This window comes from Schistocerca piceifrons, chromosome 2, assembly GCF_021461385.2.
Source record: "Schistocerca piceifrons isolate TAMUIC-IGC-003096 chromosome 2, iqSchPice1.1, whole genome shotgun sequence".
Classification (NCBI taxonomy): Eukaryota; Metazoa; Arthropoda; class Insecta; order Orthoptera; family Acrididae; genus Schistocerca; species Schistocerca piceifrons.
In genome coordinates this window covers 137,414,821-137,427,893 of record NC_060139.1, presented here as the reverse complement: position 1 = coordinate 137,427,893, position 13,073 = coordinate 137,414,821, and the positions used below count along the sequence as shown (strand labels likewise).

At 38.5% G+C, this 13,073-nt stretch overlaps 1 protein-coding gene across 2 annotated transcripts in view; it reads left to right on the top strand.

The window, feature by feature from the left end:
- The window catches only part of LOC124777442 (cilium assembly protein DZIP1-like), a 286,339-nt gene extending 274,010 nt beyond the window's left edge, over nucleotides 1-12,329 (top strand). For both annotated transcript variants that reach the window (XM_047252852.1, XM_047252853.1), the window contains one exon: nucleotides 11,679-12,329. In XM_047252852.1, coding sequence (XP_047108808.1) covers nucleotides 11,679-11,870 — 192 coding nt within the window. In that variant the 3' untranslated portion in view covers nucleotides 11,871-12,329. The remainder of the gene's footprint in view (nucleotides 1-11,678) is intronic.
- The last annotated feature ends 744 nt before the right edge of the window (nucleotides 12,330-13,073 follow it).

Here is a 13,073-nt window from a genome sequence, read left to right as displayed (position 1 = left end):
TGCAATTGTACCTAATGGTTACTGCTGAGCAGTTGCTCTTTCTAACAGCAGACCATACATGCAAAGCAGTTGCGTCTTTACCTGCAGTTGCTCATACTCTAGGCAGATGGGCTATGCATGGCTCTGTTTAAAAAGAATAACTCGATGTACTCACGGAATCGAGCCGCGCGTGTCTGCTTTCATGCCCTGCAGCTGATTCACTGCAAAAATAACTTGCAACTGTGATTGTATAGCCAAATAGTCTATGCATTGGCTAGAATTGCGAGTAAATAAAATACACAAAAATAAAAAATAAAGTTAAATAAATAATTTAATAGAAAGGGTTGTATCTTATCATCTGTAACCACTGTAGATGACAAATCACTTCCCAAATGAATGAGAAGTGGTCCTACAATATTCATTTAAAATACAGACAGAAAATACCCTTATGTTGAGAGTGTTACAAGAATGGTAGCAAATTCCTCAAACTAAATAGTCACCAACAATATGCAAAAACTAAGTCCATATTGCAGTCACGACACACGAAATATTCACCAGCTCAAAAAGCTCAGAGTTCAACATGATGATTCACAAATTAATGCATGTGATATGAACAGTAGTAACTCATACTTTGTCTATTCTCATTTCTCTAAATCAAGTGGCAAAAGTTAGAGTCTTACGCTGGGGCACATCCAGACTTCACAAAATGTAAGTCCCTTCAAAAGTTAAAGTGTGGTAGCAGTCGTTCACTGCCCAGAATTAATCATCTCCACAACCGAATACCACTTGTTACCACGAGCAGGTCTGCCTCCCTCCAGAACTCACAGAAAAGTGTCCAGAATGGCTGCCTTGAGCTCCACTTGACTCTCGTAGTGTTCTGCTAGTGTCTACTTCATCCTCACCAAAAATACATCTTTCTTCAACTCTAAAGACATGATTTGATTCAACATGACCACTTTTCCTTACTAAATTAATATATTATAACAATATTTAAGTGAAGAAATGTTATAAATATTCTGTCACCCTCAGATAATTTACAATGATAATAAATAAAGGTTTGACCATAAATAAATAAGGCAGTATTCTTGTGCAGGTGGACTCACTATAAATGATAACAAATTTTTGTTATATATTATTTAAACAGTTATTTGCATTTTGACAGAGGCATCTTTTGGTTCTCTTTAAAACTGAGGAGTCTACTGACACACGCAGTTGACCACTTTTAAATTAGCACAGTTTTTTAATGGCACTTGCAATCAACATTTGAATAAAATTTCTGGCAAAATAATAAAGTGCTCATTAAATAAACACACAAGTATGACAAAATATGAGGTGTTGATGCTGTGTTCATTTGCTGTGTAAATGTGAAGAATATAATGTTCTGACAAACATCTGCATAATGAAAAAGATATAAAAGGTGCTGTAAACCAATAAATAAAATAGATACAGATAAGTAGCTTTCAGAGATGATAGGTGTAGTACAATGCTATCCTTGAGATATTGTTTGTTGTAATCACATGAATCAGTTAAAAGATGTTAGTTCAGAGGTTCATTGTGTAAATGTGTATTCACTGCAAAACATTAACTTCTGTAATTGTAAAGATATTGAAATGTTGTTGTATCATTGGATGCACCTCATTTATCTCAGATTGCTGATGTAATCAAATTTGCTTTAGTACTTCATGTGAATTATTATAGACTCTTGAAGAGCTGTAACAAGCTATCTTTCAGTTTGTCTCAGAGCCTGCCATTACTGAGAACATAGTTGGCCCTCTTAAGTGACTGACACATCATCCAAATTCGCCATACCAGGAGTTTCCTGTTTCCATTGACGCTGCTCGTCTCTGGCACCTGGCTTGCCAGAAAGATCAACTAGCCTGGCTGGCTGCAGCTTGCCCAGAGCCCTGGGCCTTCTAATGTTCAGCCATTCAACAAATTCGTATTACCTCATGCCAATTCTAGGCAACCAATCAGCTCACTTGTATACACGTAATGTTACAATCTAACTGGCTGTGCTTGGTGTTATAGCGCTCTCAGTCTTTCTCCTGGGCGTCCAGGGTTCGTATGTGAGCCAGCTGCATGGCATTGTCAGTCTTTGTGATGAGGTGTTTCATGTATTCGTCTTGCATATCATGTGGGTAAAATGGGAGCTGTGTATCCATTGTCCTTTTGGTCTTATGATCGTGGGACAGAAAGAACGGTATGAAGCCTGTATTGTCTTGCTTTGCTGTGTTGTATGTGAATGTCCAATCTCTCTGTTTGACTTCATCGTACATCAAGAGCATATCTGCAAATGTCTTATTGATGTGTACTGGGAGACCATTCGTCTGTAGATAGTAAGTGTCACGCTGTGGGTGTCACAATATGAAATTATCTGTGATACTATATCGAATGGAAAACTTTTCTATGATCAGAGATCATCACATAGGGTGCTCTGTGCTTCAAAATGATGTCTTCTACAAGGAACTTTGAAATTTCCTGAGCCGTAGCATTTGGTACAGCTTTAGTGACAGCAAATCAGATGAGGTGGCATTGCAGACTATTATCCATTGATTCCTGTTTGTTGACTTCGGGAACCTTCCCGAGAGGTTGATTGGTGGAATGACACTGCTTCAGGCAGTATGGGTACCAGATGCTCCAGAGGTAACTGCAGTATATGCTTCTGTCATTGGTATTAGCTAAGGTGCATTTTCACATGTGCAACTTTCTGTGCACACTAGGTGAATGTGACCACTGCATAAAGAGGCAAGAAGATGCATGCACCGGTGCAGTCATGCATGCCTCTGAATTGTGCACACTGGTCACTGTGCTTAGGCGCATAGATGTCCCCACCCTGTACAAGGAGATACGTGCAAAAATAATGTGCCTGTCCAGGGTTCTCCCATTTTGCACTTTGTTTCACTATGTCTCATGTTAAAAGATTCAGTTTTTTGCATGCGTTCAAATCTGTCTTTGTGTAGCATTTTGGCCAAGTGGTTACGAGAAACACATGCAATTTCAACCATATTTGTCTGATGGTCACAAAACATTTTCTTCATTTGACCTGGAATTGATCCCAGTTATTGAGCTTCTCTTCGTTGTTCTGAAACCATTGCTAGGCTGCGCCATCCAAGTAGAAGTACACATTAGCTAAATACATTATGTCATACCACCTGTTATATTTGGTGATTTGGTCAAATCTTTTCAGCCATTTTGTTGTGTGTTGACCAGCATCTCTGGAGAACACTGATGGATGCCTGATGTAGAGCTGACTTACTGCTGGCTTGAAACCTTTTGGCCTCCTGAATATATGGACCGTGGGAACACTGTACTGTTCGTATTCTGGTACCTATCCTTGCAGGTGAAGGCTTTTATGTTGCCTAATTGGAGACTCGGTGATGTAGATGTTTTGAAACACCCTGTGTCTCCACTAAACAATGTTATGTCATCCAGACTTGAAAGCTGGGTCATCTGTGAAATACAAGGGCTGTTCAGTAAGGAATGATCATAATTTTTTTATGGTCATAATTTCTTGCACTAAAATTTAATCTTATGATATTCTAATAGCTTAAGGTGCAACAAACATGCCATAGTAGTTTCATTGTTGGGACTCCTGGTTCCCAACTGTGAGAGGCAGGCAAGGTCATACATGTTCAGTATCGCCTACTGCTGCAATGGAGGTAACACGCGAGGAACAATATATGGGTTTGAAATTCTGCTTTCGTCTCAACAAATCTTCAGTTGAGGCCTATACAGTGTTACAGGAGGCCTCTGGAGAGTCTGTTCTTCCCTACAGCACAGCTCGAAAGTGGTTTAAAATGTTTAAAGAGGGAAGACAATGAATTTCAAAGGAAGGTGGACCTGGTGCTCCAGTTACTGCTGTTATGGAAGAAAACATGAACACTGCCGCTGTCATTGTGAGAGAGGATCGATGAATTACTTTAAGATCACCTTCTGAAATACTGAACATTTCATTGGGTGCCACCGACATGTTGGTGACAGAAAAATTACACATGACACGTGTTTGTGCGTGATGGGTTCCAAGACTGTTGCTTCCCGAACAAAAGGACATTCGCGTGTAGGTCTGCATGCAGTTAAAATTGATGTTAGAGGAAGATCCAGATTTTCTTTCAAATGTAATCACTGCTGATGAAACTTGGCTACAACATTTTGATCCTGAGAGCAAACAGCAAACTCAATGTGGAAATCTCCTTCATCACCAACCCTCAAAGAAGCAAAAGTGGCTGCTTCTGCTGAGAAAGTTGGGTAATCGCAATCTCTGATATTCATGGAGTGGTTTATTAGCATGTAGTACCTGCACAAACATCAGTAACTGGACAGTATTGCAGGGATGTCATGAAAACATATCTGGCACAAAAGACCACATTTCTGTGAAGTAGCCTGGATAATGCGCGGCTGCATATTGCCAATGATGTTGCTGAATATCTTGCAAAAATCAAAGTGAATACATCCCTCACCCTCCATATAGTCTGAATTAAGCCCCATGTGACTTTTTTCTGTTCACTAACATGAAGAAATGCCTTTGTGGGAGGCACTATCAATCATCAGAAGCAGTGGTGATGGCTGCAGAGGCAATTTTGAAGGACCTTTCAAAAAATGGTTTCCAGCATGTATTTGAAGACTGCCAGAAATACTGGGACAAGTGCATCACATTCATGGGAGACTACTTTGAGAAGGACCATCAAAATTATGAGGATGATTATAGGTATGTTGTCAAAAAAAATTATCATCATTCCTTATTGAACAGCTCTCGTAGAACACTTAACACCAGTTTACAGCCAGAACAGAAATAATCTCCTGGAAGTAGAGTGCATTTATTTATACAGACATCTGGTATTCCAGGAAGCTAGTATGTGTAAGAAACATCAAATGTTCCAAATGTACAAACATTAAAAAATAAAATATTTCAAGAAATGTCCAGAAATGATAAATTCAAAATAACAATTGCTGGTGGTCAGGTTTGAACTGGCGGCCAGCAGCATACCAGCCAGTGACTTTAACTGCTACACCGCGCTGATGGCACAGAGCTCTCGGTGATATATGCTGGTTCAGTTCCATATAGAGATAAGGATTGTTCATGTTCTGCAGATAGTTTAAAGCTTACCACAATCATAAAAACATAACCGTAAAAGATGAAAAATAGTACATTAGTAAATAACCCCTAATTGTTGACAGGGAATAAAAAGCTATAAATTAGTTTCCCATTCAGTAATAACTTCTTCATCTTTGAAAGGCAGGCATGCAAACAAGTCATTGGTACAACTGTGGAAAAGACGAAGGCACCATCTTATGTGATATTTATTGTCAGTTCCATAAAGAGGACACTCCTAGTGTCTATGGATTCCCATGGTTCTATTTTCAGTTTGGAATGATGGTTATGAAGTGATAGACTTCTTAGAACACATCAATCGTTTTCAGAAAGAAATTTCAACGTGTTCTTTTTTTATGTTGACAATCATTTGATAGCCAGCTGTATACTTCAATAAGTATGCACCAGCAGACAGTAACTGTTAGTGTCATTTCCATATGTTCTCATTACAGCTTTGGTATACTGGTATCCTACAAAAATATGCAGCCAGCCTGCTTGGCCCCCCCCTCCCCCCCCCTCCCCCCCCCCCCCCCCCCCCACCCCCCACCTTCTTGAAATACACCATCAGCCTTGTTCACAACTGCATTTCCCGTACATTTCAGGCAGTGGATCAGTAACCATGAATTTCAGATTTCACATTAATCTGCCTTTAAGAACAATGCAGTAATGTTTGTATGATGCATACAGACAGTTGAGGTATTTTCCGAAAGAACGGTCCATTGGTCTGTGTGCCCTTTTTTTGGGAAATTGTTTAAAATTAAAGAGCAGATTATGAAGAATAATCTATGTAGGTTTTGTTTCATTATCCCAGTGCTTGAGGTCAAAGCAGCATTTTATTGATGCATGAGTGCAATACTTCTCATTCAGTTTAATGTATAGAGGGTTTATTTGCAGGTGAGCTTGCTTGGAGTACCAGCAGTTGGTATTGTGTTTACATTATGAAGAAACCCATTTCAAAGTTGTGCAACAATAAGTAGTAGTAATGGGTAGGGAATAATGACAATCCTATGACAGTTGAATATGGAGAAAGACAATAGGAAAATAAAATGGCAGAGAAGTGACAGCTACATTTCTGCCAGCAGCATTCGCATTAAAGGAAAGAAACTTCATTTATGTCATCATGTTGTCAAAAAAAGTGTTATGTTCAAGTAATGGTAGTCACCAAGAAGAACTCTTTGACAATTCCTACGCAGATCAAGGTAAAGCAGTACAAGGTGGTGTCTTATCTCATGTCGATGTATAGTGAAGTAATCTAGTTTGCTTAACAAGGAGCTGACAGTAAATCAAGAACAATTCATGGAAGACACCTGGGAATATTTTGTATGTATTTCTTAAAAAAATCCCTCACTTGATTCTCTAAAACTACAGGTGAAAAGCTTAAAATGAGTTATGTAACCCATTTTAAGTATTTCAAGCTAAACTGTGACTACAGCTTCATAAAACCTAAAGCATATGTCTGGGCCTTTTGCACTGCTTCTGAAAAAAAACCTTCAAGCTAATAAAAATGACCCCAGATTAGCAGAGTACTTAAGTCATAAAAGTAATGCTTAGACATACCTCCCACTTAAGAAATTCTTTATTCACGAAGCCAAATCTGACTCTGCGCATCTTGTGATTGAGTTTGATTATTCATTGAACTTGCCTGTACCAAAACTGAATGTGACCCGCCACTTTTACAAATGTCTGTTATGGTCATATGCTTTCAGTGCTCATCTACATCATGACAACTCCTCATATATGTAATGCTTCATGGAAATGCAAGCTAAAAATGTCCCCAACATAATTGGATCATTCATACATAATGTTCTAGAAATCAAATTGAAAGACTTTCCACACGTTAAGCATATTATTCTGCTCTCCGTTCACGAGGTGGTCTGAATAAGAACTTGAAGGTAGTGTCATTTTTGCTATGGATAGCATGAGTGTTCCACATGGAGGTTACTCATCTTTTCACAACTAGGGGACATTCCTTTGGGCAGCATGAAAGCAACGAAGCCTTCTTTACAAGTAATGATGATGTGCAGAAGTTGTCCATCACCCTTTATTGTTCTTATGGATAGAAACTAATAAAGCAGTGGAAACAAGGTCATGACAAAGATGTTTTCAAGAAACGTATCACGGAGGAAACTGTGTGTATAAAATTTAGAACTATTTTGTTCTGAAATAAAAAGAAAAACCACGTGGTTCAGTACTAGGCTCACTAACATACAAACATCTGTATACAATATTCTGACTTTGGAAACAGAAATACCGTAATGGAGTATTGAAAAACCTGAGACTATCAACAGTGGAATTTACCACTAATATAGCGAGACCAGAAAAAGAAAAGGATGTCAGGGCTTTATTTAAGCTCATGAATGATGAAAATAATTTGTAGTTACACAATGTGCACAAAGTTCGGGTGTTATAGCATTTTTGTGTCACTCTCCCTTGAGTCTAACATGCCATCACCACTAGCTGCCCTTCCTTTTATATGTTCAGTACACCCTGTTTGTCCTATGTGGCATGGATCCCACACGTTTGAGCCATATTCCAACATGGGTCACTTCAGAGATCTGTAAGTAGTCTCTTTGTTAAGATTCCAAACTATAGGAGTGCAAATTACATGGTAGAAAAGTTATGAAACATGTGGCAGCACAGCAGACTTTCCCTTTCACACATTTCGAAGTCAATCCTTTATTGATATGCTACGCAGTACAAGATTTATCTTTTTCCTTCAGAACAGTGTAGCACATACACTATGTGATCAAAAGTATCCAGACTCCCCAAAAACATACATTTTTCATATTAGGCACATTGTGCTACCACCTACTGCCAGATACTCCATATCAGCGACCTCAGTAGTCATTAGACATCTTGAGAGAGCGGAATGGGGCACTCCGCAGAACTCACAGGCTTCAAACGTAGTCAGGTGATTGGGTGTCACTTGTTGACTTGGCAGAGACCACTGACAGTTGAAGAGGGTTGTAATGTGTAATAGGCAGACATCTATCCAGACGATCACACAGGAATTCCAAATTGCTTCAGGATCCACTGCAAGTGTATGACAGTTAGGTGGGAGGTGAGGAAACTTGGATATCATGGTCGAGCAGCTGCTCATAAGCCAAACATCATGCCAGTAAATGCCAAACGGCGCCCTGCTTGGAGTCAGGAGCGTAAACATTGGACGATTGAATAGTGGGAAAATGTTGTGTGGAGTGATGAAGCACAGTACACAATGTGGCGATGCAGGTGCTGGAAAGTTTCTTGGGGAATAGCAGCCCATTCTTCATGGAGTGCTGCACTGAGGAGAGGTATCGATATCAGTCGATGAGGCCTGGCACGAAGTCTGCATTCCAAAACATCCCAAAGGTGTTCTATAGGATTCAGGTCAGGACTCTGTGCTAGCCAGTTCATTACAGGGATGTTATTGTCTTGTAACCACTCCGCCACAGACCCAGGGTGTGGGTATGGCAAATGCCGGGTGAACATCATCTGCCAGCATGTGCAGTGCCAACAGTAAAATTTGGAGGCGGTGGTATTACGGTATGTTTTTAATGGAGGGGGCTTGCACCCCTTGTTGTTTTGTGTAGCACTATCACAGCACAAGCCTACATTGATGTTTAAGTACCTTCTTGCTTCCCACAGTTGAAAAGCAATTCGGGGATAGCGATTGCATCTCTCAACACGATCAAGCCCTTGTTCATAATGCATGGTCTGTGGCGGAGTGGTTACAAGACAATAACATCCCTGTAATGAACTGGCTAGCACAGAGTCCTGACCCGAATCCTATAGAACACCTTTGGGATGTTTTGGAATGCAGACTTCGTGCCAGGCCTCATCGACTGATATCGATACCTCTCCTCAGTGCAGCACTCCATGAAGTATGGGCTGCTATTCCCCAAGAAACTTTCCAGCACCTGCTTGAACGTATGCCTGCGAGAGTGGAAGCTTCATAAAGGCTTAGAGTGGGCTAACACCATATTGATTTCCAGCATTACCGATGGAGGGGCACCACGAACTTGCAAGTCATTTTCAGCCAGGTGGCCGAATACTTTTGATCACATAGTGTAAATGACAATCACATAGTGTAAATGACAATGTGGTTTTGTAATGTATTACAAAAAAGCATTTTAAGCAGTAGTGTGCCATCAAAATTTCTGTGAAGTTTGAAGAACCTGGAAGTTTGATTTACAAAATGTTGCAACTAGTTAATGGGAAATATTTATTACCAAGAGTAAAGGTTTTCAATGGAAGTCAAACTTTTGTTCAGGGATGCCTTCACTATTGAAAACTGATAAAATGTGGAATGAATGAGGAATCTTATGAGGAAAGATCATCATTTAATATGGATGTCAAATTACATTTACGTCATGCTAGCCTTAAGATAAATACATGAACCAAAATGACCCCAGAAACCTTCACAAAAAAAAAAAAAAAAAAAAAAAAAAAAAAAAAAAAAAAAAAAATTGTTAGAAGAATATGTAGCTTAACTTTCTTGATCAAATGAAAAATGATCCCTCCCCTCCCCCATTTTCTTCAGTCATATCATTGGTAATGAATCATAGGTGTTTTTATTACTTTTTAATTTGTGTTTCTCAAAACAAAATGTCAAAGCAAAGTGTAGCACATTGATTAATCTCACAGACACTGGGATGCTTTATTATGACCATATTTACTGTCACATGACAATTACCAACTCTCTCTCTCTTTTCCTCTCAGAAGTGGAATAATGAGCTTGTCCAGCTCCACTGTTTATCAGATCTGTGTATGTCTGTGTTCTGTTTTTGCCAGGAACTTTATAATTTAGTCACAAAAGTGGTCTGTTAATTCATGCGTAACTGTATCAGCTGCATTCCAGAAATCAAGGAGCACAGCATCAATCTGGGTGTTGGTTTGTACTGCCTGTGTTGAGTCCATATTGATTCCTACAAAGGAGATCTTTGGTTTCTAGAAAAATCTTAATATGGGACCTTAAAACATGTTTCAAAATTGTACAACAGATTCATGTCACTGATACAGGATTATAGTTTTGTGTATCTGTTCAAAGAACTTTCCTCCAGTGACCTAATAGTTCACATACTCTTTGTAGAATCCTTATTGTATGCCATCAAGAACTGTTGCCTTTCCAATATTGAATAGTTTTAGTTATATCTCTCATGGTGCTCTCGGGTGTTCTCAGCGTAGTCTGTAGAGATGGAGGGAGATGGTATACAGTTGCCATTCCGTTCATTTGTTCATAACATTTACACAATATTTACCATGCCAGGTGAAATAGTTTGATGATAAACATAATGGCACCAGGTTACAGATATCAGGTCCTGAATGATGTTGATTGTCTCTTCTGTTGTTACATTCGTGAAGGAGACATTACATCAAAGCTGTCCAATATATCATTTTTCTGTACATTCTGTTCCTGTGTAAGTGAATGAAGGGAGAGTAATCTTTCACACGATACAGATCATGTGGATGTGAATGCCTTCCTGAGCCTCCTGCTATATGCAGAACTTGCAAAGCTTCCCATCTATGTAGATGGGCATGAGCATGGTGTATTCACAGTTACTATGCCATATAGTAGAGTCCTGGTTTTGTATCATTGTATCCTGTTTTTATATCATTGTATTTGCTTCAATGGTAAAAACATTGAGAGACAAGAGGAAACAAAACTGACTAGAAAGCTTCTGTGCATGACCTTACCACTCCATTGCAAGACATGCATTTGAAGTTGTATGCTCTTGGAGAGTATGTGACAACTGACAATTGACTCTTTCCATTCTGAACACAATGTTACTTCTGATAATACCTGCCAAAAAAGCCAAGCCAGGAAATACGGCACAAAGGTTTTGCTCTGTTGGGCTCCAGAGCACATTATTTTATGAACTTTGAAATTTATGTTGGCACACAGCCAGGTGAAGAAGAAAAAAAAATATATAAAGCTTTCAGAAATTGTGCAATGCCTTACTATTCCTCTTGTAGGTACTAGCAGAAATGTGACTACTGACAACTGGGTCATGAGCATGGATCATGCAGCAACTCCATTGGAAAAAGGGTTGACATTAGTCATAATATAGCAGGGATATCTGCATCGTCAGTTATTTCCAAATTAGGGAATAAAAATGTATATTTTAAATAAACACACACACACACACACACACACACACACACACACACACACACACACCTGTTTTTATTGTTTATTGTGAATCTGTCAGTGACTCAATGCTTCTACTATATAGTTAGTTGTCTCCTTTATTCCTAATTATTTACATTCTGCCAGAACTTTCCACACCATATTTATATTTAAAATAATTAAAGTCTTTCATAGAATGATGGAGTATTGTCTTCTTCTTTGTCTTTTAGATTCAGGTCAAATAGACCAAATGTGAGTTTTTGTATCATAATATCATGCAAGTACTTAAGGGTTACATCACGGTATTGATTTGATAGTATTAAAAGATGTTTCTAAAACAATTAATGGGGCTACTTTCATGATGATAAATAATGGTTTGTTTCTTTTTTAAGTAAGTTACACTTTGTAGGCATTACATGGTACTATTAATGGTGATTATGTGTTATTACAGACAGCTCACTTCTGAAGCTTGTTATACAGATTTGTTTTTCTGCCTTTCAGATATCTGCTAGAGGGGAAAAGCCAACAGGAGGAGTAGATACTTTGAGTTACTTACCTGTGTCCACTACTTCTGCTGCTCAAGCTCTTGTAGGGTATACACAGATGAAACAACAAACTCATTCAAGTACAATGAGTATGAAGCAGTTACCCTTATCAGAATGGGACATTGAGGACTTGGAAGATTTTGACTAGTGTAATCTTTGTACAAACTCTGAAGTGTTATATCAGAGTATGTAATTATATATTAAGTACTGGCCACTAGAACTACAAAATTTGAAATGAAACCTACAACAATGCAGAATAGCAGCAAAAATGAAATGAAATAAGACAACCTTTTTATGTTCCATAACAGAGCACCCTTCCTTGGGAATAAGGAAGGGGTCAGGATGAGCAAGGCAGAAAAAGAGAAACATTCATGTGGTATACTGTAGGCAATGAATGATAGGATGACTTTCTCTCTCTCTCTCTCTCTCTCTCTCTCTCTCTCTCTCTCTCTCTCTCTCTCTCTCTCTCCAAGCTAACTCTTATCAACTGTATAACATTTTAGACACAGGCAGCCTTTATATATGAGATGAAGTGACTGAAATAAATGTGTGTATCCCTGTACTCAAATTTGTAAAGAGTGTGACATTATACCAAACTGACCATTAACATATGGACTTTATTTTAATGTCCTCCTAACTGTGAACTTCCAACTCTCATGAGCAAACTGAGCAAAAGTTTTTAGGGTGGAAATGTGTCTGATATGAATCATTTGTGGTGTGAATTCAAGAATGTATTGTAGAAACCTGTTCAAGAAACTTTGTATTCTAAGCAATGCTTCTCAGTAAATTTATTCCCTAATGAAATTTGTTGCAAGTAATACTCTTTATTTCCAACCAATAGTTCAATACATAGTATCAATACTAGGAATAAGAGCAATCTACATAAAGACCTAAAATCACTTACCTAGGTCCAAAAAGGGGTCCACTATTCAGGAACGCACATTTTCAATAAATTGTCAGCAACCATTACAAACTTAGTTTCACATAAAGCACGGTTTAAACAGAGTTTGAAAGACTTTTTGATAGGCAACACCTTCTACTCCATAGATGAATACCTTAGCGGAGACTGTTAAGCCAGCTTAAGTAATCTGTTAGATTTCGGTTTTGACAACACTTGGTCACATCAGTGAAGATTAGGTACTTTGTGTATGATAAATTTATTAATAGAGCATAACAGTGTTTCATTCTGACAGTGTGTTAATTCTGTAAATGTTAGCTGTTCCAGTTTACTGCATTGTATTAACCTATTTTGACTATCTCCTGACAAATGATCATGGTAGTAAGTATTATATTCAAATGTTTTATGATTTTATGTTATTCTTTCTGACATGTTCCACACCCACAAGAATCA